Here is a 26,891-nt window from a genome sequence, read left to right as displayed (position 1 = left end):
ACCAGGAACTGAGACTACACTAAACCTCGTGTATCAGGGACCAGGAGCTGAGACAACACTACATCTAGTGTAGCAGGGACCAGGAGCTGAAACCACACTACACCTCGTGTACCAAGAACCAGAAGCTGAGATCACACTACACCTCGTGTAGCAGGGACCAGGAGCTGAGACCACACTAAACCTTGCAGGGACCAGGAGCTGAGACCCCACTAAACCTTGTAAGTTTTAATGAAGAAATTACAACTGTCTAAGAGGCGCCTCGTCTTGAGAATAAGTCAGAAAGAATGAGCTCTCTAAATACACCCTCACCCTTATTATTCTTACTATTCTCCAGGATGGCTAAGAATATCCAACACTCGTATCATGTCTTAACGCAAGAGTGCCAAACTTTTAACAGGCTTCCGTTTTCCTAGCCAGCACCTCACAGACTTGCATGTTTATTGAAGCAGTTATGTTTATTTTGATATTACAGAAGACTCGTTGTAATAGATCTGTCGGGAAATTTTGCAGCATATTTTTTTCATGTTTATGGGAGAGTTCAGTGGGGCTGCCATGACGCCAGCGCAGGGCTCTTGGTCTAAGGAACCGGAGCTACCATCCGTTTACCCTGGATCGAACCTGATTAGTTTTAATTCCTTAGGCGCTGGGTGACCCTTACAGGTTTAGCGTTTACTCATAATAATAATAATAATAATAATAATAATAATAATGATAATAATAATAATAGTAATAATAATGATAATAATAATAATAATAGTAATAATGATAATAATAATAAAATAATTATAAGAGTACTAGTAACTCACTCACTCACACACACACACACACACACACACACACACACACATACACACGCTTCAGAGATGGGAAATACTGTGTCACAAATTTACGATAAGGTAACAGAAGTAAGACAGGAGAGAGAGGGATGGGTAGATTGCATCTTTTCAGATTGCAAGAAGGCTTTTGACACAGTACCACACAAGAGACTGGTGCAAAAATTAGAGGAGCAGGCAGGAATAACGGGGAAAGTACTGCAATGGATCAGGGAATACCTGACAGGAAGGAAACAACGTGTGTTGGTACGTGCTGAAGTGTCGGAGTGGGCGAATGTGTCGAGTGGGGTTTCACAAGGTTCAGTCCTAGGCCCGGTGCTGTTTCTTGTATACGTGAATGACATGGTGGAAGGAATAGATTCAGAAGTGTCACTGTTCGCTGATGATGTGAAACTGATGGGCGAGGATCAGTTAAGATTACAAGGGGATCTGGACAAACTACAAGTATGGTCTGACAAATGGCTCCTGGAGTTTAACCCCAGTAAGTGTAAGGTCATGAAGATTGGGGAAGGACACAGAAGACCGCAGACGGAGTACAGGTTAGGAAACCAACAGCTGCAAACGTCAGTTAAAGAAAAGGATCTTGGGGTAAGCATTGTAACGAACATGTCCCCTGAGGCACACATCAATCAAATAACTGCTACAGCATATGGGAGACTGGCAAACCTGAGATTGGCGTTTAGACATCTGAGTAAGGAGTCATTCACGACATTGTACACAGTGTACGTAAGGCCTATACTGGAATATGCAGCGCCAGTATGGAACCCTCACTTAGTCAAACACGTCACGAAATTGGAGAAAGTGCAAAAATTTGAAACACGATTAGTCCCGGAACTGAGGGGTATATCTTATGAGGAGAAGTTAAGGGAATTCAACCTGATGACACTAGAGGATAGGAGGGATAGAGGGGACATGATAACAACGTATAAAATACTAAGAGACATTGACAAGGTGGACAAGGATCGAATGTTTCAGAGATGGGATACAGAAACACGGGGACACAATTGGAAACTGAAAACCCAGATGAGTCATAGGGATGTTAGGAAGTATTTCTTTAGTATTAGAGTTGTCAGAAACTGGAATAATCTGGAGAGTGAAGTAGTTTAAGCAAGTTCCATAAATAGCTTTAAGAAGAGGTATGACAAATATCATGGAGCAGGGAGAGAGTGAATTAGTATCGACCAGTGAAGAGGCGGGGCTAGGAGCTATGACTCGACCCATGCAACCACATATAGGTGAGTACACACACACACACACACACACACACACACACACACACACACACACACAAACAAACGCACACACTTCGGTAAGTATCTTTGACAAATTAACAATCCCTGGAGGGATTGTCGCAAACCTTCACAACGACAGACGGTGCAAAATGACTCTCATGATAAGCAGGTAAAGGAACCAAGAGGTCGTAAAACAAAATTTTTCTCTAAATTTTGCAGCTGAGGTCCTCTTTTGCAGATCTGAGGTCCTCTTCAGCAGATCTGAGATCTTCAGTGAGGTCGACCTATATATACAAACTGTCTTCATCTGGGTTATTTTCTCTTCTATATAGAAATGTTGCACTCTTAGGAATGCCAAATAAATATATTTCGTTCTAAATTCGAGTAAATCCAATTGGAAAATCATTTAGGATGGGATTTTCAACACGGGCGCCTGCTAATTAAATTTTATCTAGTATTAAACACTTCAAAATCCAGCACCAGTTTCAAATTTATGCTGGAGGCGTTAGTCCAGCTGGAGTACATTGTTTTGTGTGTGTGTTTGTGTGTGTGTGTGTGTGTGTGTGTGTGTGTGTGTGTGTGTGTACTCACCTAGTTGTACTCACCTAGTTGAGGTTGCGGGGGTCGAGTCCGAGCTCCTGGCCCCGCCTCTTCACTGATCGCTACTAGGTCACTCTCCCTGAACCGTGAGCTTTATCATACCTCTGCTTAAAGCTATGTATGGATCCTGCCTCCACTATATCGCTTCCCAAACTATTCCACTTACTGACTACTCTGTGGCTGAAGAAATACTTCCTAACATCCCTGTGATTCATTTGTGTCTTCAACTTCCAACTGTGTCCCTGTTACTGTGTCCAATCTCTGGAACATCCTGTCTTTGTCCACCTTGTCAATTCCTCTCAGTATTTTGTATGTCGTTATCATGTCCCCCCTATCTCTCCTGTCCTCCAGTGTCTTCAGGTTTATTTCCCTTAACCTCTCCTCGTAGGACATACCTCTTAGCTCTGGGACTAGTCTTGTTGCAAACCTTTGCACTTTCTCTAGTTTCTTTACGTGCTTGGCTAGGTGTGGGTTCCAAACTGGTGCCGCATACTCCAATATGGGCCTAACGTACACGGTGTACAGGGTCCTGAACGATTCCTTATTAAGATGTCGGAATGCTGTTCTGAGGTTTGCTAGGCGCCCATATGCTGCAGCAGTTATTTGGTTGATGTGCCCTTCAGGAGATGTGCCTGGTGTTATACTCACCCCAAGATCTTTTTCCTTGAGTGAGGTTTGTAGTCTCTGGCCCCCTAGACTGTACTCCGTCTGCGGTCTTCTTTGCCCTTCCCCAATCTTCATGACTTTGCACTTGGTGGGATTGAACTCCAGGAGCCAATTGCTGGACCAGGTCTGCAGCCTGTCCAGATCCCTTTGTAGTTCTGCCTGGTCTTCGATCGAGTGAACTCTTATCATCAACTTCACGTCATCTGCAAACAGGGACACCTCGGAGTTTATTCCTTCCGTCATGTCGTTCACAAATACCAGAAACAGCACTGGTCCTAGGACTGACCCCTGTGGGACCCCGCTGGTCACAGGTGCCCACTCTGACACCTCGCCACGTACCATGACTCGCTGCTGTCTTCCTGAAAAGTATTCCCTGATCCATTGCAGTGCCTTCCCTGTTATCCCTGCTTGGTCCTCCAGTTTTTGCACTAATCTCTTGTGTGGTACTGTGCCAAACGCCTTCTTGCAGTCCAAGAAAATGCAATCCACCCACCCCTCTCTCTCTTGTCTTACTGCTGTCACCATGTCATAGAACTCCAGTAGGTTTGTGACACAGGATTTCCCGTCTCTGAAACCATGTTGGCTGCTGGTGATGAGATCATTCCTTTCTAGATGTTCCACCATTCTTCTCCTGACAATCTTTTCCATGATTTTGCATGCTATATATGTCAGTGACACTGGTCTGTAGTTTAGTGCTTGATGTCTGTCTCCTTTTTTAAAGATTGGGACCACATTTGCTGTCTTCCATGCCTCAGGCAATCTCCCTGTTTCGATAGATGTATTGAATATTGTTGTTAGGGGTACACATAGCGCCTCTGCTCCCTCTCTCAGGACCCATGGAGAGATGTTATCTGGCCCCATTGCCTTTGAGGTATCTAGCTCACTCAGAAGCCTCTTCACTTCTTCCTCGGTTGTGTGTACCGTGTCCAGCACATGGTGGTGTACCCCACCTCTCCGTCTTTCTGGAGCCCCTTCTGTCTCCTCTGTGAACACTTCTTTGAATCTCTTGTTGAGTTCCTCACATACTTCACGATCATTTCTTGTTTTCTCTCCTCCTTCCTTCCTTAGCCTGATTACCTGGTCCTTGACGGTTGTTTTCTTCCTGATGTGGTTGTATAACAGCTTCGGGTCAGATTTGGCTTTTGCTGCTATGTCGTTTTCATATTGACGTTGGGCCTCCCTTCTTATCTGTGCATATTCGTTTCTGGCTCTACGGCTGCTCTCCTTATTCTCCTGGGTCCTTTGCCTTCTATATTTCTTCCATTCCCTAGCACACTTGGTTTTTGCCTCCTTGCATCTTTGGGTGAACCATGGGCTCATCCTGGCTTTTCCATTATTCCTGTTACCCTTGGGTACAAACCTCTCCTCAGCCTCCTTGCACATTGTTGCTACATTTTCCATCATCTCATTAACTGGCTTCTCTGCCAGTTCTCTGTCCCACTGAACCTCATTCAGGAAGTTCCTCATTCCTGTGTAGTCCCCTTTCCTGTAGTTTGGCTTCATTTGTCCTGGCCTTCCTGCTTTCCCCTCCACTTGTAGCTCTACTGTGTATTCGAAGCTCAAAACCACATGATCGCTGGCCCCAAGGGGTCTTTCATATGTGATGTCCTCAATATCTGCACTACTCAAGGTGAATACTAAGTCCAGTCTGCTGGTTCATCCTCTCCTCTCTCTCTTGTAGTGTCCCTTACGTGTTGGTACATGAAGTTTTCCAGTACCACCTCCATAATCTTAGCCCTCCATGTATCTTGGCCCCCATGTGGCTCCAAGTTCTCCCATTCGATCTCCTTGTGGTTAAAGTCGCCCATGATCAGGAGCTTTGCCCTGCATGCATGAGCTCTTCTCGCCACTGCAGCCAGTGTGTCAACCGTCGCTCTATTGCTCTCGTCATGCTCTTGCCTTGGCCTCCTGCTGTTCTGTGGTGGGTTATACATCACTGCAATTATCACCTTGGGACCACCAGAGTGAAGCGTTCCCGCTATGTAATCACTTTCTTCTCTGCTGTCTCCTCTCTCCAGCTCATCAAAATTCCATCGGTGTTTGATCAGCAATGCCACTCCTCCACCCCCCCCTGTTCCTTCTGTCTTTTCTCAGGATCTGGTATCCCGCTGGAAAGATGGCATCTGTTATCATACCTGTAAGCTTGGTTTCTGTGATCGCTATGATGTCTGGTGATGCCTCTTTGACTCTTTCGTGCCACTCCTCCCACTTGTTTGTTATTCCATCAGCGTTTCCATCAGTTTCCTTTCCAACACTGTGGTTTGGGGGGCCTGTGGGGGGTGGGAGACCTGGTAGCATACTGTGGGATTCTGTGGTTGGGGGCTGGGTGGAAGCTGTGGGTATGGATTGTATTGTGTGTCGGGATGGTGTGATAGGTTGTGGGGTTCTGAGGATAGTTGTGTGTGTGCTTGCCCTTGCTGCTCTGTTCTGCTCTGACTGACCTCTGCTGGTTCCATCCTTGTCTCCTTTCCTAGCTCCTTTCGCTTTTTTGTCCTCTCCCTCAGCTGCTGTCTCTCTGTTTGTGTTCTGTCTCTGTCTAGGAACACCTTCTTGTACTCTTCCGAGCTTTTCAACCGTGGTTTCTCTTGGAGGATCCTGTTCCGCACTGTTTCTGTCCTGAGAATCAGCTTGATCGGTCGGTTTCTCCCCTTCAAGTACCCCCCTATTCTCTGAAAATTTACAATCTCATCCATGTCTTCTCCCCCTATTTCCGTGATGATTTTCTCAATCTCCTTTCTTTCTTCCTGCCGTCTTTCAGTGTGTGTCCTTTCCTCTCTCTCCCGAAGCCCATGGATAATCACTGATTTTGCCCTTTCCTTCTCACATTGCTTCTCCCTCTGTGACTCTGGTTCCTGTCTGTATGTGGTCATTTTCTCCCTTGATTTTTCCAGTGGCTCTTGGTAGCATGGTTGTGCCTCAGCATTCGACCTATCTCCCTCTCCATCTGCACCCATCTGCTCTTCCCTTCCACTCCCTGGCCCTTCTTTGCAGGCTGATATGACCTTAGCATAATTCATATCTCCTTCCTTCCTGTTCAGCCTCTCATCTTCGTATGGTGTGTCTTCTCTGGTCACTGCCCCTGAGACTTGCTTCAGCCTGTTTACCTCAAATTCTAGGACCTTTACCCTGGCTACTACAGTTTCGACTTGTGCCTCCCAATTCTTCGTCTCCTTCTCCAACCTCTTTTCCCATTTCACAGAGAGCTCTTTCTCCATTTTTTCAGAAAGCTCTCCTAATTTTCTCTCCCATTCTTGCTCTATCCTTTTCCACTGTTCCTCCATCCATTCCTCCCTACCAGTACCATTGTCATCTGATCCCTGATTCCTGCGAGTCCCAACCATTTTTTTTTTAGTGAAAGAGAGAGAGAAAGAGAAAAAGAAAAAGGGGGAGAAAGTGAGAGAGAGGGAAAAGGTAAGAGAGAGGGGGAGTGACAAGGGAAGAGAGAGAGAGATAAAAGAAGAGGAAGAGAGAGAGAGTAAGAGAGGAAGGGAGAGAGGAAGAGATAGAGGAAGAGAGAGAGGATGAGAGAAAGGGGGAGAGAGAAAGAGAGAGAGAGAGAGAGAGAGAGAGAGAGAGAGAGAGAGAGAGAGAGAGAGAGAGAGAGAGAGAGAGAGAGAGAGAGAGAGAGAGAGAGAGAGAGAGAGAGGAGAGGGAGAGAGATGGGGGGGGGGAAAGGAAGGGTTATAGGGTCACTTCACAGGAAGGTGTAAAATCCTGTATATGTGTGTGTGTGTCTGTATGTGTCTGTATGTGTGTGTGAGTGTGTGTGTGTGTGTGTGTGTGTGTGTGTGTGTGTGTGTGTGTGTGTGTGTGTGTGTGTGTGTGTGCATGCATGTGTATATATGTGTGTGTGTGTATGTGTGTCTGTGCCTGTGTGTGTGTGTGCGTTTGTGTTTATTTTTTATAAAACGTTGACGGTAAAACTTATTCACTACTTTGTTTTTCCTTAAGATGGTTTTTAAATAGAAGAAAAAATTCTAGGAGAGACCTCGTAGCGCAGTGGTGGTGTTCTCGCTTTACAACCGAGGGGACCCGGCTGGAATCCTTGGTCCTTTCGGTTGCAAGTGGAAATAAATCAGTCTTCTTGGCTGTCTTGTGTTAGTAACCCTCCGGGTTATAACGGGTTACTAGCCTTCCTAAGTTATCCTGAGTTAATCACCTTTCTGGAATATCCTGGGTTTATAAAGCTCCTGAGTTAATAATCGAGATAAAGTCTTGTTTATCTGCCTTTGTCGATATTATTATACCAAGGTCACCTTAGCTGCCTTCCTAAAGGCTCAAGTGATTCAGCATTCAAAACAACTGATGATACAGCAAGCCTTTCTCACCTCTCTAGGTAACACTGAGCGATACCCCTCACCGTCCTACTGAAGTTTCCCAGTAGGCCAGTAGGCCTGCTGCTGTGTTCCTCCATTCTTATGTTCTTATTTTGTCATGTGAAAGAACATCGTGTTTGTAATCCGTCTTGTGTGATGGCAGGGAAATGCAACTAACATTGATACCCACTATGTAACTGTCGTACAGAACAGTATAGCAGCACACTGCTGAGGTGTCCTATTTTGATAAAAAAAACCTTCTTGGACAAGTCTCTACGGGTCTTTCTCTTGCACAAAATTTATATAGGAATTTGCATAATAAACTAGGACGAAAATCTAATTTAACAATTATATTGCTTATACAACTCTAGTAGTGTACTAAGTACCACTACGACAACTATTACTACGACTACTGCTGGTGTTTATACTTTTCCCACACTCTTCTTCATAACTCACAGACCTGCATAAACACTCACTGGGTTACCACCTGAAAAGCGCCTCATAACTTGTGAGATGAGAGGTGCTGCGTTGGCTGCCCTTCAGCAACATGCAAACAAGTTTCCCAGCCTTGGCTCATTTGTATAGACAAGAAAACACACATATAATCCTCTCCTCCGTGTGTGTGTGGGAGGGGATGATGGGAAGAGTAGTGTGGGAGACAGACTTGCGACTCGCCACCAGACATGGCTCGCTAGAGTTGGGTTTAGCGACAGCCGATCATTAGGATTCTGGGGGAAGAACCGACTTAACTGGGAGGTCCCTTGGTCATGCCCAGATTACCACAAACTTCTGGTACGCGACTCTCCTACTAAACACGCACACACACACACACACACACACACACACACACACACACACACACACACACACACACACACACACACACACACACACACACACACACACACACACACACACACACACACACACACACACACACACACACACACACACACACACACTCACACACACACACACACACACACACACACACACACACACACACACACACACACACACACACACACACACACACACACACACACACACACACATAACACACACACACATGCGAAACACACATACACACACACACTCACACACACACATTGCCAGACTCACACATACACTCCCCCCCTCCCCCACCGACATCTCACTCCTTCACCTGATCCCTCCCCTCCCTCTTTCACCCTCCCCCACCCCACCTCTCCCTCCTTCCCCCTCTCCCTCTCCCACTCACCCACTTGCTTCACTATCCTTCCCACTCCCCCTCCCCACTACTCTCCCACATAGCCACAGTTCCTCCTCTACCTCCCCCCCCCCACACTCTGACATACACAATACTAACCTAACATACAGAATTACATAGGTTTCCCACTCTGAGGCAATCAGGATAAAACAAAAATGGGTTGCCAGCGAGCAACAAGAAAAACCAAGGGACAGGAGGAGGAAACTGCAAAGGAAGATTGGGCAGCAGAGCTCACAAAAAGGGAACATGAATGGGAAAAGAAACTAGAAGAACTTAGCATGAGAATGGAAGAGAGGATAGACATGGAAAGCAGGAAGTGGGAGGTGCAAGTCAAAGCAGCAGAGGCCAGGATACAGAGTTTAGAAGAGGAACTGAAAAATCTGAAACAGCCTAAAGAACTAAAGAACATTTTGGGATTGACAACAGAGACTGCTACCTCAGTCACAAATAAGGGGACTGTAGGGAAAGAAGGAGCAAAACTGCATGTAGAAGCTCAATCAGTGGAGACTGTAGTAAATGAAAGAGCTAAGCTATATGTGGAGGCCCTAACAGACCACAGCAGAGCCCAGGGAAAGCCGAGAAGGGAAAATGACAGGCCACTGAGCCCAAGTACATTAGCTAGTGAAACTGAAGAAAGGAAAGCTGCAGTGGAGGAAATCAAATTGAATGAGGGGATACACAGGGATATGCAGTGGGAGCATGAAAGGGTGAGGTCAATCTTTGTGTATGGGCTACAGGAAGTTGAAGGGGAAACATACGAAGCAAGAAAACAAGGGGAAAAAAAGCAATTGAAAGCATCATGAAAGCAATAGGAGAAGACGACATGACCCAGCTGGAAAATTTTCGGAGAATAGGGGGGTTTGTAAAAAAAAGAACCCGGCCAGTGAAAGTGACCTTCAAGGCAGAATCGAGTCGGAACAGGATCCTGCAGGAGAAAGCACGATTAAGGGACATGCCAGCATACAGGAAAGTGTATCTCGACCGCGACAGAACACAAGCAGAAAGGAAGAAAGAGAGAGAGATGATACAAAGGCGAAAGGAGGAAAGAGAGGGGATGGAGAAGACAGACAGGAGATCACAGACACAGGAAGATCAAATACAGCCTCCCTCACAACTTCCTATAGAAGCCTCTCAACCAGGTCAACCCCAGTGCAACCAAACACTCTAAACCAAAACACCCATGCCACATCCAATGCCCCCACCCACTGCATTACAAACTCCACCCCCACAACAACCACCCATAGTTCCTTATCAGATCTCCCACTTCCCCAACCCCAATACACCTCCCAGACCACAATCTTAGAAAAGAAGTTGAAGGTGTGGTATACAAATGCAGATGGAATAACAATTAAGTATGAGGAGTGGCACGAAAGAATCAAGGAGACATCCCCAGACATAATAGCACTCACAGAAACAAAACTCACCAGAATAATAACAGATTCAATCTTTCCATCCGGATATCAAATCCTCAGGAAAGACAGAGGGAGGAGAGGGGGAGGAGGAGTTGCACTGCTCATTAAAAACCAGTGGGGGTTTGAGAAAATGGAAGGAATGGATGGCACGGGCGAAAGGGACTACTTAGTAGGAACAATCCAGTCTGAGGGACATAAGGTGATAATTGCAGTAATGTACAACCCACCACAGAACTGCAGGAGGCCAAGAGAAGAATACGATGAGAGCAACAGAGCAATGGTCGACACACTAGCCGAGGTGGCCAGGAGAGCACACATGGGGGGAGCAAAGTTACTAATTATGGGTGATTTCAATCACAAGGAGATTGACTGGGAAAACCTGGAGCCCCATGGGGGTCCCGAAACATGGAGAGCCAAGATGATGGATGTGGTACTGGAAAACCTCATGCATCAACATGTTAGAGACACTACCAGAGAGAGAGGAGAGGATGAACCAGCAAGACTGGACCTTGTATTCACCTTGAGTAGTTCTGACATCGAGGATATCATGTATGAAAGGCCCCTGGGAGCTAGTGATCATGTGGTTCTGTGCTTCGACTACATAGTTGAGCTCCAAGTGGAGAGAGCAGCAGGAATAGGGTGGGAAAAACCAAACTACAAAAGGGGGAACTACTCAGGCTTGAGGAACTTCTTTCAAGACATTCAGTGGGAGAGGGAACTGACAGGAAAACCAGTACAAGAAATGATGGACTATATGGCAACAAAATGCAAGGAGGCAGAGGAGAGGTTTGTTCCCAAGGGAAACAGAAATAATGGGAAGAACAGAATGAGTCCTTGGTTCACCCAAAGGTGTAGGGAGGCAAAAACTAGGTGTACTAGAGAATGGAAAAGGTACAGAAGACAGAGAACTCAGGAAAATAAAGAGATTAGCCGAAGAGCCAGAAACGAATATGCACAGATAAGAAGGGAGGCTCAGCGGCAATACGAAAATGACATAGCATCGAAAGTCAAGACTGACCCGAAGCTGTTGTACAGCCACATCAGGAGGAAAACAACGGTCAAGGACCAGGTAATCAGACTGAGGAAGGGTGATGGGGAATTCACAAGAAACGACCGGGAGGTATGTCAGGAGCTCAACACAAGATTTAAAGAAGTATTTACAGTGGAAACCAGTAGGACTCCAGGAAATCAGAGCAGGGGGGTGCACCAGCAAGTGCTGGATGAGGTACATATAACTAAGGAGGAGGTGAAGAAGCTGCTATGCGAACTTGACACCTCAAAGGCGGTGGGACCAGACAACATCTCTCCGTGGGTCCTTAAAGAGGGAGCAGAGACATTGTGTGTACCATTAACGAAGATCTTCAACACATCATTTGAAACTGGGCAACTCCCTGAGGTATGGAAGATGGCAAATGTAGTCCCAATTTTTAAAAAGGGAGATAGACATGAGGCACTAAACTACAAACCTGTATCATTAACGTGTATAGTATGCAAGGTCATGGAGAAGATCATCAGGAGGAGAGTGGTGGAGCACCTGGAAAGAAACAAGTGTATAATTGACAACCAGCATGGTTTCAGGGAGGGAAAATCCTGTGTCACAAACCTATTAGAGTTTTATGACAAGGTGACAGAAGTAAGACAAGAGAGAGAGGGGTGGATCGACTGCATTTTTTTGGACTGCAAGAAGGCCTTCGACACAGTTCCTCACAAGAGGTTACTGCAAAAGCTAGAGGATCAGGCACACATAACAGGAAAGGCACTGCAATGGATAAGAGAATACCTTACAGGGAGGCAACAACGAGTCATGGTACGTGATGAGGTGTCAAAGTGGGCGCCTGTGACAAGCGGGGTTCCACAGGGGTCAGTCCTAGGACCTGTGCTGTTCTTGGTATATGTGAATGACATAACGGAAGGGATAGACTCAGAAGTGTCCTTGTTTGCGGACGATGTGAAGTTAATGAGAAGAATCAAATCGGATGAGGATCAGGCAGGACTACAAAGAGACCTGGACAGGCTACAAGCCTGGTCCAGCAACTGGCTCCTTGAGTTTAACCCCGCCAAATGCAAAGTCATGAAGATTGGGGAAGGGCAAAGAAGACCGCAGACACAATATAGTTTAGATGGCCAAAGTCTGCAAACCTCACTCAAGGAAAAAGATCTGGGGGTGAGTATAACACCGAGCATATCTCCTGAGGCGCACATCAATCAGATAACTGCTGCAGCATACGGGCGCCTGGCAAACCTACGGATAGCGTTCCGATACCTCAGTAAGGAGTCGTTCAAGACTCTGTATACCATTTACGTCAGGCCCATACTGGAGTATGCAGCACCAGTTTGGAATCCACACCTAGTCAAGCACGTCAAGAAATTAGAGAAAGTGCAAAGGTTTGCAACAAGACTAGTCCCAGAGCTACGGGGATTGTCCTACGAAGAAAGGTTGAGGGAAATCGGCCTGACGACACTGGAGGCCAGGAGGGTCAGGGGAGACATGATAACGACATATAAAATACTGCGCGGAATAGACGAGGTGGACAAAGACGGGATGTTCCAGAGATGGGACACAGACACAAGAGGTCACAATTGGAAGTTGAAGACTCAGATGAATCAAAGGGATGTTAGGAAGTATTTCTTCAGTCATAGAGTAGTCAAGCCGTGGAATAGCCTAGAAAGTGAAGTAGTGGAGGCGGGAACCATACATAGTTTTAAGGCGAGGTATGATAAAGCTCATGGAGCAGGGAGAGAGAGGACCTAGTAGCAATCAGTGAAGAGGCGGGGCCAGGAGCTATGACTCGACCCCTGCAACCACAAACAGGTGAGTACAAATAGGTGAGTACACTGTGACAGGTTCCAATTTTACTTTGCATTCAGTTTGTTAGAAATTTAAATATCCACATCCTATTTTTTGCTGTTATTTCTTTTGCATACATTTTGTCTTGGAGTGCACCCAGGACCATGTTATCATGGTTCAACTGTTGTCAGAGGCAGGAGCGACCTGCTCTAAACCCATGTTGCCCTGGCTTGTGCAGTTGTTGTCATTCCATACGTTATTAATCTTGCTTCTCTAAACTCTTTCAATGATTTTCATGAGAGACGTCAGTCCAAAGTTTTTTTTTTAAATGATCTTCTGCCACTTGTGCGGTGTTTTTTTTTTCAGTGACTTCCGGAATGACTCCTCTGCCCATACTCCGTCTCCTTGGGATATTTTATGCATATAATCCTCTTTTAATTTCTTGGAATTATTAAAGACAAACTACTGAAAAGGACTGAAAATCAGTCTGAAGTCCCTGGGGTCTAGTACTCACAGTTTGTACTCAAGATTAAATCGCTAGAGCCCCGCATTCCACAGTCTGATCTCAAACTTAAATCACCGGAATCCTCACATTCACAGTCGGTACTCAAGATTAAATCACTAATGCCTCGTATTCCATAATCTGAACTCAAACATAAACCACTGAAATCCTCACATTCACAGTTTATACTCAAGATTAAATCGCTGATGTCTAGGTATTCCACAGTTGTACTCATAGGTCTGGCACTCTGGTACTTCAGCCCCCAGTCAGCCACTCCGCACTAACCTCAGACTCTCCCTCCCACCACCAAACCCGACACTCAAAAATCTTGCACCAGGCGGAGAGAAACACAAAAACATTTCCACGATTTCATTTGCTGGGCGGAGAAGAGGTAAGAATTATGGCTGGTTGGATATTGCTTTCCGGGCACGTCACAGCTGGTTAATATCATGTTCATCACTGGGTATTGATGTCTAGGCACGTCAGAGCCGGTTAATATCATGGTCATTACTTGGCATTGATGTTTGAGCGACTGATTACCTCATCTTTTGTATATAGTTCTACAGTCTTCCCATTATATCCTTGAATTTGTATTGATAAAGTCACTAGATGGCGAAACGTCTACAAATAAAGATACCCAGATATTGCACATTTGTCTAGTTCTTCGCTGATATCTGGGCACGTCACTACGACACTAACACCAGGTTTTAACGCACACAAAGAGAATATCGCTGCTCACACTGCTTAACTTACCATTGCCTACAGGGATGGGTGAGAGAAAGGGGATATGCACACAGAGAAATCGTTACCTAAATAAGGGGAAAAAATCACAAGTTGCAAGTCTTTGCTCTCTCTCTCTCTCTCTCTCTCTCTCTCTCTCTCTCTCTCTCTCTCTCTCTCACCAGCACCCTAGGGCCTGCACACTCTTGTGAGTGCTGAAGCAACAGTCTGCAGATTGGATTTCACTGAGGCTCGCAGTATGTTCTACACGTTGAAGCCAAAACTTTAATACATCGCTATCAGCATATCCCCAGCTGCTGTTTACAGGATGGGTATGGGGTGATTGTCGTCTAGAGGATGGGTATAATGTATTACCGTTTACAGGATGGGTATGGGGTGACTGTCGTTCAAAGGATGGGTATAATGTGACTACCGTTTACAGGATGGGTATGGGGTGATTGTCGTCCAGAGGATGTGACTACTGCTTGCAGGACGGATGGGTATGGCAGTTCATAATAACGATATCCATCTGGACCTCAGATGACTTCAATAAAGACTGATATAGTTGATGTTGTTGATAAAGAGACAATACTGTTGTCTGGTTTGTTGGTTAATGTGGGTTTAAAGCCTATCGACTACACGAAGGTCATTAAGGCTGCACATCATCTGTTCACCACCAGTCAAGAACACTTTAATCTCTAAAAGAGCGGTCTCTCTCAATGTGTATGCACTGAGAGACATACACCTGACAGTGTATGGGTCTTTCTGTGACTTGTATATCCATAAGTAGTGCCATTTAGAGGCGGAACAACTAAGAAGACCATGTAAACAGTCCCCCTAGCGGTAAATACAATGAACTAGTCCCTCACCTTGTAAACAAAAACGTTTCCTTTCCCCCTTCCCATTTCTTTCCTACGAATCGTGTAGGGGCGTGCAGGGGGGGGGGTGCAGGGGGAGTGCAGGGGGCGCGGCGAGAGAGACTTACTGGTACAGCTGTAGCCGTCTGGTTCAAGGTTGTAACCCTGGTGACAGGTGCACTCGAAGGTACCGTCGTGCAGGTTGAAGCACAGCTGCTCACACAGTTTGATGTTCTCACACAGGCCTGCAGCAGACAAAGAGGCACGTCAGTGGTTGAGGACATAGCGGGTGAGGGAGGGAGGACACAGCTGGGGGAGGGAAGACACAGCTGGAAGAGGGAGGATACAGCTGGGGGAGGGATGACAAAACTGGGGGAGGATACGGCTGGGGAGGGAGGACAACAGTTCTAATGCTCTATTTATTCATGTAAGATTCCAATGCTCTATTTATTCATGTAAGAGATTTTAACCATCCAATTGATTTTCAAAAAGTTGAGAAAGTAGTATCAAGCAAGTCCATGGTCGACAGGAATATAATTGAATCTTGTTTCATAAAAAGCAGTTTTGACAATAATATGAATATTTCCTTTGGTTTATATAAATTAGATCCATTTATAATTAATAGAATTTGGGAAGAATTTAATAATACATTGGACAAATAATAATTTTTTAAATTTCTTATTTCTTGGGTAGATTAGTTTGTTGGTGGGTTGTATGAAGGCCCTGTCTAGTTCGGCAGGCGGGCCTGCTGTCTCGTGTCAGGTGTTTCGTTGTTGTGGGATCTGATAGTGAGGTGTGGGCTACCCCTTTATATACCTTCCTTTGATGCTTTACTTTCATTATTCCTTGATAAAGTTAGTCACGAAAGCGCTTGGAACTTCTCTATTCTTTCACAGTGGTTGTTTTGCATATATATATATATATAGATATATATATATATATATATATATATATATATATATATATATATATATATATATATATATATATATATATATATGTCGTGCCGAATATGTAAAACTGGTCAATTAGCAAGAACTCATTTAAAATTAAGTCCTTTCTAAAATTTTCTCTTATACATTTAAAGATATATTTTTTTCATTAATGTTGATGTAAAAAAATTTAATTTTGTACCAAAAGGAACTTAGAAAACTTACCTTACCTTATTATAACAAGAATAATTTATTTTAGCCTAACCGACTAAATATATTTTAGATTTGTTTACAATAATTTAATACTAAACAAACACAGTGAAATATATTTTTTTCGTTAGGTTCAGAATGATTTTGGCGAAATAATTGCATACACAAATTTTCGCTTGTCCTATATGGCAAGATAAGCGTTGCTATTTAAGCCAAGATCGCAAGTTCTGCCTATTCGGCACGACATATATATATATATATATATATATATATATATATATATATATATATATATATATATATATATATATATATATATATATATATATGTATGGTCAATTATCATTTAAAATTAAGTCCTTTCTAAAATTTTCTCTTATGCGTTTAAAGATATATATTAATGTTGATGTTAAAATTTATAATTTTGCATTAGAAAACTTACCTAACCTTATCATAACAAGAACAATTTATTTTAGCCTAACCCAACTAAATATATTTTAGATTTGTTTACAATAATTTAATACTAAACAAACACAGTGAAATATATATTTTTCGTTACGTTCAGAATTATTTTGGCGAAATTATTGCATACACAAATTTTCACTTGTCCTATATGGCAAGATGAGCGTTGCTATTTAAGCCAAGATGGCATATTCGGCACGACATATATATATATATGTGTATATATATATATGTGTATATGTATATATATATATATATATATATATATATATATATATATATATATATATATATATATATATATATATATATATATATATCAATATTAGGAAAGGACAAAGCTCGTCTCCTAGCAGTGAAGGTTCTTTCTCTCTGTTCCCAGTTCCTCCTTGAGCACTCGACTCGACCCACAGGTCATTCGGATTTGTGTTGCTCTTCGCCTAGCCGCCCCCATCCTCACCGAACATCGTTGTATTTGCGCCAGCGTGACAGCTGATCAATTCGGACTTCATGATCTTGTGTATCACACATCAAAAGGGAAGTATGTTAGACATGAGGAGGTCAACGTCATCATAAAAAGAAGTCTCGCCACAGCCCATAGCCTAGCTCAACAGGAACCCCAAGTACTGAGGTCTGACGGAAGTCAAAAGCATCCTGATGGAGCCACTATGCTACCCTGGAAGGATGGTAAGCAGATTGCCTGGGACTACACCTGTGCCGCCACATTGGCAGACACCTACTTGCCATACTCCGCAGCAGAAAAGGGTGGAGCTGCCAGCCACAGGGAGACAGAGAAAAATCGCAAATATGAAGGCCTTCTCCCATGATATAACTTCATCCCAATAAGGTCGGAGACCCTTGGAGCATGCGCAAATGTGCTCTAAAGTTCCTCAAAGAGGAACTTTAGAGCACACTTGAAAAGTCTCATCAGAGAAACCAAGGACCAAAGGGCGGCCAGCTTCCTCTCTCAGAGACTCAGTGTTGAGATCCAGAGTGGAAATGCCAGCAGGTGACATGCAGCCTTGATAATACTCGTGTAGCAGGTGACATGCAGCCTTGATAATACTCGTGTAGCAGGTGACATGCAGCCTTGATAACCTTCGTGTAGCAGGTGACATGCAGCCTTGATAACCTTCGTGTAGCAGGTGACATGCAGCCTTGATAATACTCGTGTCGCAGGTGACATGCAGCATTGATAACATTCGTGTAGCAGGTGACATGCAGCCTTGATAACCTTCGTGTAGCAGGTGACATGCAGCCTTGATAATACTCGTGTAGCAGGTGACATGCAGCCTTGATAACCTTCGTGTAGCAGGTGACATGCAGCCTTGATAATACTCGTGTAGCAGGTGACATGCAGCCTTGATAACCTTCGTGTAGCAGGTGACATGCAGCCTTGATAACCTTCGTGTAGCAGGTGACATGCAGCCTTGATAACCTTCGTGTAGCAGGTGACATGCAGCCTTGATAATACTCGTGTAGCAGGTGACATGCAGCCTTGATAACCCTCGTGTAGCAGGTGACATGCAGCCTTGATAACCTTCGTGTAGCAGGTGACGTGCAGCCTTGATAACCCTCGTGTAGCAGGTGACGTGCAGCCTTGATAACCTTCGTGTAGCAGGTGACATGCAGCCTTGATAACCCTCGTGTAGCAGGTGACATTCAGCCTTGATAACCCTCGTGTAGCAGGTGACATGCAGCCTTGATAACACTCGTGTAGCAGGTGACATGCAGCCTTGATAACCCTCGTGTAGCAGGTGACATGCAGCCTTGATAACCTTCGTGTAGCAGTGACGTGCAGCCTTGATAACCCTCGTGTAGCAGGTGACATGCAGCCTTGATAACACTCGTGTAGCAGGTGACATGCAGCCTTGATAACCCTCGTGTAGCAGGTGACATGCAGCCTTGATAACCCTCGTGTAGCAGGTGACATGCAGCCTTGATAACCCTCGTGTAGCAGGTGACATGCAGCCTTGATAACACTCGTGTAGCAGGTGACATGCAGCCTTGATAACCCTCGTGTAGCAGGTGACATGCAGCCTTGATAACACTCGTGTAGCAGGTGACATGCAGCCTTGATAACACTCGTGTAGCAGGTGACATGCAGCCTTGATAACACTCGTGGAACAGGTGACATGCAGCCTTGATAACCCTCGTGTAGCAGGTGACATGCAGCCTTGATAACCCTCGTGTAGCAGGTGACATGCAGCCTTGATAACACTCGTGGAACAGGTGACATGCAGCCTTGATAACACTCGTGGAACAGGTGACATGCAGCCTTGATAACCCTTGTATAGCAGGCAGAAATTAAACCCTATTAACCAGCCATGCAACGAAGAAGAAGAAGAAGAAGAAGAAGAAGAAGGAGGAGGAGGAAAAAAGAAAGAAGAGAAAGAAGAAAAGGGAAAAGAAAATATTGAAACAACAGGAAAATAATTTTCACAGGAATATATTTCCTACTACATTATTAAAGTTTCTTCTACTTCCCTACAAGAACTACACTATTGTTCCTCACCAGAACTTGCGTTTGACATGCACCATGAGTATTTTTCTATTCTATCTACGTAAGTGAAGGTTATCTTAACGTTTCTTGCTAAGAGAATTTCTAGCTCTTCCAGTGGTCGTCGTCTGTTATTAATTCCTCTTAGATCTGTCAGAGAGAGAGAGAGAGAGAGAGAGAGAGAGAGAGAGAGAGAGAGAGAGAGAGAGAGAGAGAGAGAGAGAGAGAGAGAGAGAGAGAGAGAGAGAGTAAGATTTCCCCGTAAGCAACAAATTTAAAACTTCTTTCATAAAGGCCTGGAAGTTATTAACTCAGTGAGAAAGAAACACATATTTTTTGCTTTGTTTACTGACGAAGACGCGACGCTCCAAGCATCTGCCGTCTCGTCTTCCCGCTGCAGCATCCAGCAAGGAAAATCGACTCTTACCTCCACTCTTCTGCAGAATTAACGACCGTCCGGCTGTATTTAAAGTGAAAACTGCAGACTTTTTTCGATATTAACTCCAAGCATTGGGCCATAGAGGACTGGCAAGAACTGGGACGGGAAGGAGAGTGACGTTGTGTAGATATAGTTTAAGAAAAATGCATTTTATCAGTTCGGAGTCTCATCTTTTAAACTGTTTCTTACGTAGTACACGTCACACCTCAAGTGTGTGATGTGACACATCACATGTATCACGTGTGTGGTGTCACATCTGACAACTTATGTGTGATGTGTGACGAAAGGATATGTCAACAGCTGACCCAACTGTCTGTGGTGATGAATAACGCAACTTGACCGTCACACCTAGCATTGTTTTTCTCATGTTTTGTTGCGTTCTGATGTTACCTTATTGTCAGTATATATATACTTGAAGAATAACAGTCACCATACTCTGGCTGGAACAATTTAGAGATAAACCACAGCACTCTGGTTGGAACAATTCAGAGTTAAACCACAGCACTCTGGTTGGAACAGTTCAGAGTTAAACCACAGCACTCTGGTTGGAACAATTCAGAGTTAAACCACAGCACTCTAGTTGGAAGAATTCAGAGTTAAACCACAGCACTCTAGTTGGAACAATTCAGAGTTAAACCACAGCACTCTGGTTGGAACAATTCAGAGTTAAACCACAGTACTCTGGTTGGAACAGTTCAGAGTTAAACCACAGCACTCTGGTTGGAACAATTCAGAGTTAAACCACAGCACTCTGGTTGGAACAATTCAGAGTTAAACCACAGTACTCTGGTTGGAACAGTTCAGAGTTAAACCACAGCACTCTGGTTGGAACAATTCAGAGTTAAACCACAGCACTCTGGTTGGAACAATTCAGAGTTAAACCACAGTACTCTGGTTGAAACAATTCAGAGTTAAACCACAGCACTCTGGTTGAAACAGTTCAGAGTTAAACCACAGTACTCTGGTTGGAACAATTCAGAGTTAAACCACAGCACTCTGGTTGGAACAATTCAGAGTTAAACCACAGCACTCTGGTTGGAACAATTCAGAGTTAAACCACAGTACTCTGGTTGGAACAATTCAGAGTTAAACCACAGCACTCTGGTTGGAACAGTTCAGAGTTAAACCACAGTACTCTGGTTGGAACAGTTCAGAGTTAAACCACAGCACTCTGGTTGGAGCAGTTCAGAGTTAAACCACAGCACTCTGGTTGGAACAATTCAGAGTTAAACCACAGCACTCTGGTTGGAACAATTCAGAGTTAAACCACAGTACTCTGGTTGGAACAGTTCAGAGTTAAACCACAGCACTCTGGTTGGAACAGTTCAGAGTTAAACCACAGCACTCTGGTTGGAACAGTTCAGAGTTAAACCACAGCACTCTGGTTGGAACAGTTCAGAGTTAAACCACAGCACTCTGGTTGGAACAGTTCAGAGTTAAACCACAGCACTCTGGTTGGAACAGTTCAGAGTTAAACCACAGCACTCTGGTTGGAACAGTTCAGAGTTAAACCACAGCACTCTGGTTGGAACAGTTCAGAGTTAAACCACAGCACTCTGGTTGGAACAGTTCAGAGTTAAACCACAGCACTCTGGTTGGAACAGTTCAGAGTTAAACCACAGCACTCTAGTTGGAACAATTCAGAGTTAAACCACAGCACTCTGGGTGGACCAGTTCAGAGTTTAAACCACAGCACTCTGGTTGGAACAGTTCAGAGTTAAACCACAGCACTCTGGTTGGAACAGTTCAGAGTTAAACCACAGCACTCTGGTTGGAACAGTTCAGAGTTAAACCACAGCACTCTGGTTGGAACAGTTCAGAGTTAAACCACAGCACTCTGGTTGGAACAGTTCAGAGTTAAACCACAGCACTCTGGTTGGAACAGTTCAGAGTTAAACCACAGCACTCTGGTTGGAACAGTTCAGAGTTAAACCACAGCACTCTGGTTGGAACAGTTCAGAGTTAAACCACAGCACTCTGGTTGGAACAGTTCAGAGTTAAACCACAGCACTCTGGTTGGAACAGTTCAGAGTTAAACCACAGCACTCTGGTTGGAACAGTTCAGAGTTAAACCACAGCACTCTGGTTGGAACAGTTTCAGAGTTAAACCACAGCACTCTGGTTGGAACAGTTCAGAGTTAAACCACAGCACTCTGGTTGGAACAGTTCAGAGTTAAACCACAGCACTCTGGTTGGAACAGTTCAGAGTTAAACCACAGCACTCTGGTTGGAACAGTTCAGAGTTAAACCACAGCACTCTGGTTGGAACAGTTCAGAGTTAAACCACAGCACTCTGGTTGGAACAGTTCAGAGTTAAACCACAGCACTCTGGTTGGAACAGTTCAGAGTTAAACCACAGCACTCTGGTTGGAACAGTTCAGAGTTAAACCACAGCACTCTGGTTGGAACAGTTCAGAGTTAATCCTCTGCACTCTGGTTGGAACAGTTCTGGTTTCAGAGTTAACCACAGCACTCTGGTTGGAACAGTTCAGAGTTAAACCACAGCACTCTGGTTGGAACAGTTCAGAGTTAAACCACAGCACTCTGGTTGGAACAGTTCAGAGTTAAACCACAGCACTCTGGTTGGAACAGTTCAGAGTTAAACCACAGCACTCTGGTTGGAACAGTTCAGAGTTAAACCACAGCACTCTGGTTGGAACAGTTCAGAGTTAAACCACAGCACTCTGGTTGGAACAGTTCAGAGTTAAACCACAGCACTCTGGTTGGAACAGTTCAGAGTTAAACCACAGCACTCTGGTTGGAACAGTTCAGAGTTAAACCACAGCACTCTGGTTGGAACAGTTCAGAGTTAAACCACAGCACTCTGGTTGGAACAGTTCAGAGTTAAACCACAGCACTCTGGTTGGTTCAGAGATAAACCACAGCACTCTGGTTGGAACAGTTCAGAGTTAAACCACAGCACTCTGGTTGGAACAGTTCAGAGTTAAACCACAGCACTCTGGTTGGAACAGTTCAGAGTTAAACCACAGCACTCTGGTTGGAACAGTTCAGAGTTAAACCACAGCACTCTGGTTGGAACAGTTCAGAGTTAAACCACAGCACTCTGGTTGGAACAGTTCAGAGTTAAACCACAGCACTCTGGTTGGAACAGTTCAGAGTTAAACCACAGCACTCTGGTTGGAACAGTTCAGAGTTAAACCACAGCACTCTGGTTGGAACAGTTCAGAGTTAAACCACAGCACTCTGGTTGGAACAGTTCAGAGTTAAACCACAGCACTCTGGTTGGAACAGTTCAGAGTTAAACCACAGCACTCTGGTTGGAACAGTTCAGAGTTAAACCACAGCACTCTGTTGTTCAGGAAACCACAGCACTCTGGTTGGAACAGGTTAAACCACAGCACTCTGGTTGGAACAGTTCAGAGTTAAACCACAGCACTCTGGTTGGAACAGTTCAGAGTTAAACCACAGCACTCTGGTTGGAACAGTTCAGAGTTAAACCACAGCACTCTGGTTGGAACAGTTCAGAGTTAAACCACAGCACTCTGGTTGGAACAGTTCAGAGTTAAACCAGCACTCTGGTTGGAACAGTTCAGAGTTAAACCACAGCACTCTGGTTGGAACAGTTCAGAGTTAAACCACAGCACTCTGGTTGGAACAGTTCAGAGTTAAACCACAGCACTCTGGTTGGAACAGTTCAGAGTTAAACCACAGCACTCTGGTTGGAACAGTTCAGAGTTAAACCACAGCACTCTGGTTGGAACAGTTCAGAGTTAAACCACAGCACTCTGGTTGGAACAGTTCAGAGTTAAACCACAGCACTCTGGTTGGAACAGTTCAGAGTTAAACCACAGCACTCTGGTTGGAACAGTTCAGAGTTAAACCACAGCACTCTGGTTGGAACAGTTCAGAGTTAAACCACAGCACTCTGGTTGGAACAGTTCAGAGTTAAACCACAGCACTCTGGTTGGAACAGTTCAGAGTTAAACCACAGCACTCTGGTTGGAACAGTTCAGAGTTAAACCACAGCACTCTGGTTGGAACAGTTCAGAGTTAAACCACAGCACTCTGGTTGGAACAGTTCAGAGTTAAACCACAGCACTCTGGTTGGAACAGTTCAGAGTTAAACCACAGCACTCTGGTTGGAACAGTTCAGAGTTAAACCACAGCACTCTGGTTGGAACAGTTCAGAGTTAAACCACAGCACTCTGGTTGGAACAGTTCAGAGTTAAACCACAGCACTCTGGTTGGAACAGTTCAGAGTTAAACCACAGCACTCTGGTTGGAACAGTTCAGAGTTAAACCACAGCACTCTGGTTGGAACAGTTCAGAGTTAAACCACAGCACTCTGGTTGGAACAGTTCAGAGTTAAACCACAGCACTCTGGTTGGAACAGTTCAGAGTTAAACCACAGCACTCTGGTTGGAACAGTTCAGAGTTAAACCACAGCACTCTGGTTGGAACAGTTCAGAGTTAAACCACAGCACTCTGGTTGGAACAGTTCAGAGTTAAACCACAGCACTCTGGTTGGAACAGTTCAGAGTTAAACCACAGCACTCTGGTTGGAACAGTTCAGAGTTAAACCACAGCACTCTGGTTGGAACAGTTCAGAGTTAAACCACAGCACTCTGGTTGGAACAGTTCAGAGTTAAACCACAGCACTCTGGTTGGAACAGTTCAGAGTTAAACCACAGCACTCTGGTTGGAACAGTTCAGAGTTAAACCACAGCACTCTGGTTGGAACAGTTCAGAGTTAAACCACAGCACTCTGGTTGGAACAGTTCAGAGTTAAACCACAGCACTCTGGTTGGAACAGTTCAGAGTTAAACCACAGCACTCTGGTTGGAACAGTTCAGAGTTAAACCACAGCACTCTGGTTGGAACAGTTCAGAGTTAAACCACAGCACTCTGGTTGGAACAGTTCAGAGTTAAACCACAGCACTCTGGTTGGAACAGTTCAGAGTTAAACCACAGCACTCTGGTTGGAACAGTTCAGAGTTAAACCACAGCACTCTGGTTGGAACAGTTCAGAGTTAAACCACAGCACTCTGGTTGGAACAGTTCAGAGTTAAACCACAGCACTCTGGTTGGAACAGTTCAGAGTTAAACCACAGCACTCTGGTTGGAACAGTTCAGAGTTAAACCACAGCAGCTCAGAGTTAAACCACAGCACTCTGGTTGGAACAGTTCAGAGTTAAACCACAGCACTCTGGTTGGAACAGTTCAGAGTTAAACCACAGCACTCTGGTTGGAACAGTTCAGAGTTAAACCACAGCACTCTGGTTGGAACAGTTCAGAGTTAAACCACAGCACTCTGGTTGGAACAGCACTCTGGTTGGAACAGTTCAGAGTTAAACCACAGCACTCTGGTTGGAACAGTTCAGAGTTAAACCAGCAGCACTTAAACTGGTTGGAACAGTTCAGAGTTAAAACCACAGCACTCTGGTTGGAACAGTTCAGAGTTAAACCACAGCACTCTGGTTGGAACAGTTCAGAGTTAAACCACAGCACTCTGGTTGGAACAGTTCAGAGTTAAAGTTCAGAGTTAAACACAGCACTCTGGTTGGAACAGTTCAGAGTTAAACCACAGCACTCTGGTTGGAACAGTTCAGAGTTAAACCACAGCACTCTGGTTGGAACAGTTCAGAGTTAAACCACAGCACTCTGGTTGGAACAGTTCAGAGTTAAACCACAGCACTCTGGTTGGAACAGTTCAGAGTTAAACCACAGCACTCTGGTTGGAACAGTTCAGAGTTAAACCACAGCACTCTGGTTGGAACAGTTCAGAGTTAAACCACAGCACTCTGGTTGGAACAGTTCAGAGTTAAACCACAGCACTCTGGTTGGAACAGTTCAGAGTTAAACCACAGCACTCTGGTTGGAACAGTTCAGAGTTAAACCACAGCACTCTGGTTGGAACAGTTCAGAGTTAAACCACAGCACTCTGGTTGGAACAGTTCAGAGTTAAACCACAGCACTCTGGTTGGAACAGTTCAGAGTTAAACCACAGCACTCTGGTTGGAACAGTTCAGAGTTAAACCACAGCACTCTGGTTGGAACAGTTCAGAGTTAAACCACAGCACTCTGGTTGGAACAGTTCAGAGTTAAACCACAGCACTCTGGTTGGAACAGTTCAGAGTTAAACCACAGCACTCTGGTTGGAACAGTTCAGAGTTAAACCACAGCACTCTGGTTGGAACAGTTCAGAGTTAAACCACAGCACTCTGGTTGGAACAGTTCAGAGTTTAAACCACAGCACTCTGGTTGGAACAGTTCAGAGTTAAACCACAGCACTCTGGTTGGAACAGTTCAGAGTTAAACCACAGCACTCTGGTTGGAACAGTTCAGAGTTAAACCACAGCACTCTGGTTGGAACAGTTCAGAGTTAAACCACAGCACTCTGGTTGGAACAGTTCAGAGTTAAACCACAGCACTCTGGTTGGAACAGTTCAGAGTTAAACCACAGCACTCTGGTTGGAACAGTTCAGAGTTAAACCACAGCACTCTGGTTGGAACAGTTCAGAGTTAAACCACAGCACTCTGGTTGGAACAGTTTCAGAGTTAAACCACAGCACTCTGGTTGGAACAGTTCAGAGTTAAACCACAGCACTCTGGTTGGAACAGTTCAGAGTTAAACCACAGCACTCTGGTTGGAACAGTTCAGAGTTAAACCACAGCACTCTGTTGGAACAGTTCAGAGTTAAACCACAGCACTCTGGTTGGAACAGTTCAGAGTTAAACCACAGCACTCTGGTTGGAACAGTTCAGAGTTAAACCACAGCACTCTGGTTGGAACAGTTCAGAGTTAAACCACAGCACTCTGGTTGGAACAGTTCAGAGTTAAACCACAGCACTCTGGTTGGAACAGTTCAGAGTTAAACCACAGCACTCTGGTTGGAACAGTTCAGAGTTAAACCACAGCACTCTGGTTGGAACAGTTCAGAGTTAAACCACAGCACTCTGGTAGGAACAGTTCAGAGTTAAAACCACAGCACTCTGGTTGGAACAGTTCAGAGTTAAACCACAGCACTCTGGTTGGAACAGTTCAGAGTTAAACCACAGCACTCTGGTTGGAACAGTTCAGAGTTAAACCACAGCACTCTGGTTGGAACAGTTCAGAGTTAAACCACAGCACTCTGGTTAAACCACAGCACTCTGGTGGAACAGTTCAGAGTTAAACCACAGCACTCTGGTTGGAACAGTTCAGAGTTAAAC

The 26,891-nt window shown here is 44.7% G+C and overlaps 1 protein-coding gene across 1 annotated transcript in view; it reads right to left on the bottom strand.

Moving 5' to 3' along the window:
* Nucleotides 1–26,891, bottom strand: part of LOC128699148 (pikachurin) — a 563,751-nt gene that overhangs the window by 36,893 nt on the left and 499,967 nt on the right. Inside the window, exon 2 of the mRNA XM_053791691.2 lies at nt 15,304–15,420. Within this exon, the coding sequence (XP_053647666.1) occupies nt 15,304–15,420 (117 nt within the window). The remainder of the gene's footprint in view (nt 1–15,303; nt 15,421–26,891) is intronic.

This window comes from Cherax quadricarinatus, chromosome 54, assembly GCF_038502225.1.
Source record: "Cherax quadricarinatus isolate ZL_2023a chromosome 54, ASM3850222v1, whole genome shotgun sequence".
Taxonomy (NCBI): Eukaryota; Metazoa; Arthropoda; class Malacostraca; order Decapoda; family Parastacidae; genus Cherax; species Cherax quadricarinatus.
Note: the sequence above shows the minus strand (reverse complement) of the source record. Positions and strands in the feature narration are given on the sequence as shown.